A 6,547-nucleotide genomic window follows, 5' to 3' on the forward strand; every position below is an offset into this window, starting at 1 on the left:
TGGTTGGAATAATACTCTTGCAGATGGTGACTATCTGTCTTGGTTTCTAGAACTCTCCTGATTTCAAGAATTTGTAGCTACTTCTGCAATACACAATGCATGCTATTGATAGTTTTCTCTTTTTATATAACCAAACTCTCAGCTTGTCTGTCAAACTGTGAAGTTTGGGGAATGGAGTCACTCTTCCCCATGATTCCTCAATCTTGAGTGCAACCCACTGAGACACTGACTCTTCTAGAAGAATCATTCGCCTTTCCTCATACACTAACCCACAAATTTCTTATATGAGTGTTTAAGAAAGAAACCTCTTATATCTTCCTATATTGGAAATATTGTCCCTACCTCACTGCACTGTAAAAATCACAATTTTAGAGAGATTGTTAATGAGTGTCACTGGGCCACTGTGGGTGGAGTCTCGAGTTCAGTGAATGACAGAGCTGAGGTGTGATTGGTGCTCAGTGATACTGGTGGAAAGGATTGAGTGTAAGAACACAATTTCTCTGAATCCAAGACTACACCCAGCACAGTAGCATTGTCAGTAATTCAACAACTAGACAAGAAATCATGAGGAGATATTGGGGAGCTCTGCTGGGGCTCCTATGGCTCCAGGTTTGCTGTGAGTAGGGTGTTCCAGATGGGGCTGGGGAGCAATGCACAGCCCACATTGGGGGTGGGGGTGCTGACACTGAGCTCCTAGAGGGTCTTACATTTTCAGTGGTGTGTCTTGGGATATTTATTTTACAGGTTTGAAAATCGCACCAGTGACTCCCCAGTGACATCACTTGTGCTTGTTCTTCTCTTTCCACACAGGGGTGAGAGGGATGACAGTGGAGCAGAGCCCTTCACACCGGAGCCTCCAGGAGGGAGCCAGCTCTACTCTCAAGTGCAATTTCTCTAATGCAGTGAACAGTGTGCAGTGGTTCCGACAGAACCCCGGGGGCGGCAGTCTCACCCGGCTGTTTTACATAGCTTCAGGGATGCAGCAGAGTGGAAGGTTAAACTGCACAGTGAATATTAAGGATCGGTCCAGCACCCTCCACATCGGGGCCTCCCAACTGGAAGACTCAGCCACCTACCTGTGTGCAGTGGAGGCACAGTGCTTCTTGGTGATCTGCAGCCTGCACCCAAACTGCAGCTGTGCCTGTAGGCCCCACCCTTCCCTGGGTTGTACATTTGCCCCCAGAGCAGGCTTTGCACATTTTCAGACTTTCAGATTTATGTTAGGGCACTTTTTTTCTCTCCTAAAATTAGACCCATCAGGGCTTTCATTTCACTTACTTGCCCTTTTTCCTCCCAGAAAGCCCTTTGCAGGTAAAAACCTCTACCATGGAGTCACTGGAGCAAGTGATAGAAATGCCCATATCCAGTACCCTGGGAAAACAGATGTCCTAGCAGCTAGCATATAAATTATCTGTAAGTAGTCAAATGGAAAATGCTCAAGAAACTCAGTGGTCATCAGCAAACAAAGAGATGACTAAATTTTTTAGTTATCTGTGGGTGGTTCTTTTTCAAAGAAATGTAAAGAGAATATGCACAATGTTTTCTAAAGTCTGTATTCAGCTTTTTACTCCTGGAAACACAAATACAATAAAATAATTTTATTGAGGGTTGGGCACTCTACTTATATATTTTCTTTTTCTGTAAGATAATACTCTGTGAATAAGTACTTTACTTTTATGCATGAATAAAGGGAGGATTCTAGAGCATAAGCTACATTGTTGAGATCATATTATTTCAAAATTAGTGAATTTGAGGTGACATTAGAGCTTATTCTCTGAGAACCTGGTATAGAAGACCCTACAGAATAATAAAATCTAAATGATTTGTACAATGTATTGACATACATCACTGACAAAAGTATCTATTTGAGTAATTCTAAATAGCACCTTGTGAAGAAGAGCTCATGGAAATTTTCATTCTGTTCCATGAAAATCTATTGCTCTTCCTTGCATTTTAAATGAATCTATTACTCGTGATTTTGTAACATCATTCCTAGTTGGGGAAGGGAAGCAAACAGCCTCCAGGATTTCCCTAAAAGATCCCTGTCTGTCTGTCTTTGTATTTGAGGTCTGTTGTAGCCAGACCTCAAATACAAAGTCGAAACACAAAGTCAAAACTTACATGTGTAAAGATTCCAGCACAAACTGAATTCCAGCCTGCAGTGGCTTTTATGTTGAGAAAAGGGCATTGATAGGAAGGCATATGCCCCTGAAAATTCAGATGGAGGTAAATGGGCAGACTCCCTGAACCTGGGAGGAAACTCAGTTTCTTGAGCATGAGACCTGTAAAGTTACACAGCCCTCCACTCTTCCAAGGAACCCTGACCTTGGTTTGATGCTGTGCCCTCACTGTCTTGAAATTAATACCAGTTTTACCTTTATGCTTGTCTTTTATAAGTGAGTCCAATAAGTGGGAGGAACAAGTGCCTGAGCAGAGAGGTACGTGGACAGCAGGACATAGGTGGGAACACATGCAGGCTCAGGTTCTGGGTCACAGCAGGCTGCGTGTGAGCTGAGCAGTTGGCAGGGTCACCTGTGGTGTCTGTGCCTGCTTTGGATTAGCTGGGGTTTTGACATGCATCAAAGGGTACAGTAAATATTATTGGGAAATTACTACAGATTGAAAGTGTATACCTGGACATTTCAAGAAAGCAGTTTGGCAGTTTCTTACGGGACTAAACATACTCTTACCATTTGATGCAGCAATGACTTTCCTGAGTATTTTCCCAAAGGGTTTTAAAAGTTATGTCCACACAAACTTGTACACAGGTGTTTTATAGCAATTTTATTCATAATTGCCGAAACCTTGAGGTAAGTTGCATGTCTTTCAATAAGTGAATGAATAAATAAATAGTGGTACATCCAAATACTGGAATATGATTTGCTGCTTTAAAAAAAAAAAAAAGAGCTGTGAAGCCATAGGGCAACTTTATATGCATTTTAGTAAGTGAATACAGCCCATCTGAAAAGACTACATAGGGTATGATTCTGATCCTATGACATTCTGGAGAAAGGAAAACTAGGAGGGAAAAAAAGATTGTGGTTGCCAAAGTTTGAGGGGAGCAGCAGGGATAAAGAGCACAGAGAATACTTAGTGTAGTGAGCCTAGTCTCTATAATAGTATAATGGTGGATACATTCCTTATACACTTGTTCATACCCACAGAATGTACAACAGCTGGAGTGAACCCTAGAAAAACTGTGGGCTTTGAGTGTTAGGATGAAGCAGTGAAGGCTCATCCATTGTAAAAGGTGTCCTGGAGAAGTTGACAATGGGAGTCTGTACCTGTATGGGGGCAGGAAATGCACTGGATACCTCAATATGTCTGCCTCATTATCTTTGAACTTAGTTGAAGTGTTTGAAAATAATAAAGTCTTTAAAAAATTAAATTGAGAGACATGAAACTACTATGTATGAAGAGTTAAAGCATTTTAGAAAAATGGTCCCTTAGAAACATTACCTAGTGACACATTTTCCCTGTTTTTTGAATAAAGATCCTACATTTTCATTTTGAAATGATCTCAAAAACTGTATAGGTATCCATGGCTAGAAATTTTAAACCTCCAAACTGAAGTTTTAAGGAGAAAGTCAGAATCCAGCAAGCAATTAGACTGTTTTAGAAAGTGCTTCCCACTTTCCATATTAGTAAGTTCATCCACTTTGCCTAATTTGTTTTTCTTTTTTTTATACAATACATGCAATTATATGTAATAGATAAATAGAAGAAATATGACTCCAGAAGAACATCCTACTTACCCATGGCTCAGCCATGGAGCCCCCTGGTCTCACTGCCTATGAAGGACTTTCCACTCAGTGAATGAAGACCCATTTTTTCCCCATGTTAATTTGGCTTTAGTTCTCCTTGATACATTATTGATCTCATAGAAGAAAGAAAAACCCAAATAGGATCTCGTCCTGAGAATTGTGTCTATATTCTGAAGAGGCCTCAGGGTGGGTTAGGATCAACCTCAGATCCATTAGATTACATGATATTGTGAAAATGGTATTGGGGTTCCATGATGCAGACAACTTCTCCCACTCTGACACTAGTCCACATACCACACAATCAGTATTCAATAAATATTTGTTTTGTTATACAGTATAAAAGGAACTTAGAGATGGAAAAGCCCTTAGAAATCCTTTTGTCCAACTTTGTTTTACAAAATAGAGACTGTATTCTAGATGACAGCATGGAACAATTATGTAGTAAATGATCTGGGTGAGAAAGAAAGTAGGTTTCCTACTTCCTTTAAAACATTCTCTCCCTTGCTGTAGGACCATCCTGCTGTGTAAAGAGAATGTGTTTAATGCAAGCCCAGATCTCTGCAGTTTTGGTCTGATAAAGACATGGTCCTATCATTTTGAAACCCTAAACAAAGAGTTCCACTTTGTGTAAATGTCTGAGACCTTGGGCAGGAAAGACACTCTGGCTGAGCTACTTTGACTCTACCAGCAAACTCGTGCATCACTCCCTGTTACTGTGGGAGAAAGCCAGAGGTGATGGCGTCATGTGAACACCAACAAGTATTTCTAAGGACTTTCCCCAAAATAGCAAATATATTTATCATCCCAGGTGGAAATCCCTTGAAGGCAGTTTGAGTATAATGAGTATAATTCACACATTGTCTACAAAATGACCATTGGAATTGGAAGACTTGTGCAGCTGGAAGTCCACGAAGATGGTAGGTGAAGGTTTTCTAGGCCAGCACTTTAACAAAAGGAAAGCAATATTCTATGAAATCATCATGGAGCTGGAAATTTTGCTCCAGGAATGGCTGTTTCTCTGCAATAGTTAATTCATGGAAGAGAGTCGTTCATATGAATGGTCATATTCAGACCATTATATTTGTTGTTAGTGTCACACCTCAAAAGTGCAAATATTGTCTTTTTGGTCTCTGAGAAGAGGAAAATTTGCCCAGAAAGTGTTTGAGCATGCTTATTTTATGGGGAATGGGTGAAAGAATGGAAGATGCTCTGAATCAAGAAATTTTCCAAACATAAAAACAATTTCATATATACACGTATATTTATATATTGAGTTGATTGATATTCTTCACCATAGCTATCTTTAAAGCTTTCAAGGTGAGAAAGGTGGAAGGAAGATGAGTGTATTCTTTGTCATTTAAGAGGATCCATGAGTAGGAATTAGAGGAAAGGGGCTTCTTTTGAAAATGAGGTTGTCTTGTTTTCCCAGAGACCATTTCTCCTCATCAGTTCTTTAGGACAAGTTTCTTGTTGGTACCATCCCCAGAGCACAGAGAATATTTGTGATTGCCTGGATTTATTGTCACAGAGGTCATCAGAAATTTCCAGATAATTAATGTAAATGTGAAAGGGGCTTTAGCAGAGAGAGATATTTCTCGATACTCACAGGGCCACTGAGCTTTATCAAACACTGTAGTGGCGTTTAGGGGAAATATGATGGCGTATGGAATGTGAAGCGTGGGGGGCAGGAACTGGGAAGCATGACAGGGTAGATGGCTAATACTCAAGAGGAAATTGTCCTAAGGCCATGAGTCAGTAATTGCATTGGAGGACATGCCATCTATTTTGATTTGAGAAAAGGAAATCACCTCAAGGATAAACTCACATGTGGTTGTATTTTCTGAGTTCGCAGGTTGAGGTTTCATCAGAATTTCTACTGTGTCTTTCAGTACTTTCCAGAATATAAAACACATAGCATTCAAATAAATTTCTTAAAGCATATCAGATTTATTTATGTAAATTACTGCAATCTTGGGTCAAAGTGTTTCCTGTAGTTGAAATATTAATAACTGATGGAAGTTATCCCCACTGCTTATCACTTAGATTTAGTCCTTTACTTTTTGTTATAGTCATCTCAAGTGAGAGAATAGTCTACATTTTGACTGTTGGTACTGTCAATCCTCTGAAAAAAGCAAGGTCATGGGCAAGACCAGCTAGGCGAAACACATCCTGAGATCAGAAACATTTGAAATATCATATGATCTTCTCTCTCTTATTCTAAGCTTTGGGTTACATGTTCCTTTTACAAAGAGTTTTCTTCGTCACAAATGAGAATGATAGATTTGGCAGAAAGGAAAGTTTCTCTAATATCTTTTTTAAGAGAGTGAATAATGATTCCCTCCTGATTTCAAACGTGTGCACCAGACCTATCATGGAATAAATAGCAATAACATCTATAGCTTTACAACTTATAAACAGTAACTCGGTAATGCACAGAGGCATAAACCTTGATCTCCACGTTCTCACTGTGCCCTTCATCCCTGACCTAAGATTTAATTTGCTTGACTGACTGCTGCCTTGATACATGGGAGTCCCTCAGAGGCACAGGCTAAGAGAAGAGCATTTCCCCAGCGAGTTCAGTAGAGATGTTACCACAAGACGGCAGTGCACCTGTGCTGATGCAGAACATGTGGAGGGTTCATTTAAGTGCATCTGATGGACTAGACTATGGCAGGAGCAGAGTCTTTTTCTTATTGGCTGGTACACAATGTGGGAAAGTACTCTGTTAGAGGAAAGAAGGGATGGCCCAATAAGAGAAGGTGCTGAGCTGGCTGGAGGCTACA

At 40.1% G+C, this 6,547-nt stretch overlaps 1 gene segment (V, D, J or C); it reads left to right on the forward strand.

Annotated features, from left to right (window-relative positions):
- The first annotated feature begins 477 nt into the window (after window positions 1-477).
- Window positions 478-1,406, forward strand: LOC131999401 (T cell receptor alpha variable 22-like). The segment is given in 2 exon segments: window positions 478-616; window positions 811-1,406. Coding segments are annotated over 2 exon segments (648 nt in total).
- The last annotated feature ends 5,141 nt before the right edge of the window (window positions 1,407-6,547 follow it).

The sequence above is a fragment of the Mustela nigripes genome, chromosome 13, assembly GCF_022355385.1.
Source record: "Mustela nigripes isolate SB6536 chromosome 13, MUSNIG.SB6536, whole genome shotgun sequence".
Classification (NCBI taxonomy): domain Eukaryota; kingdom Metazoa; phylum Chordata; class Mammalia; order Carnivora; family Mustelidae; genus Mustela; species Mustela nigripes.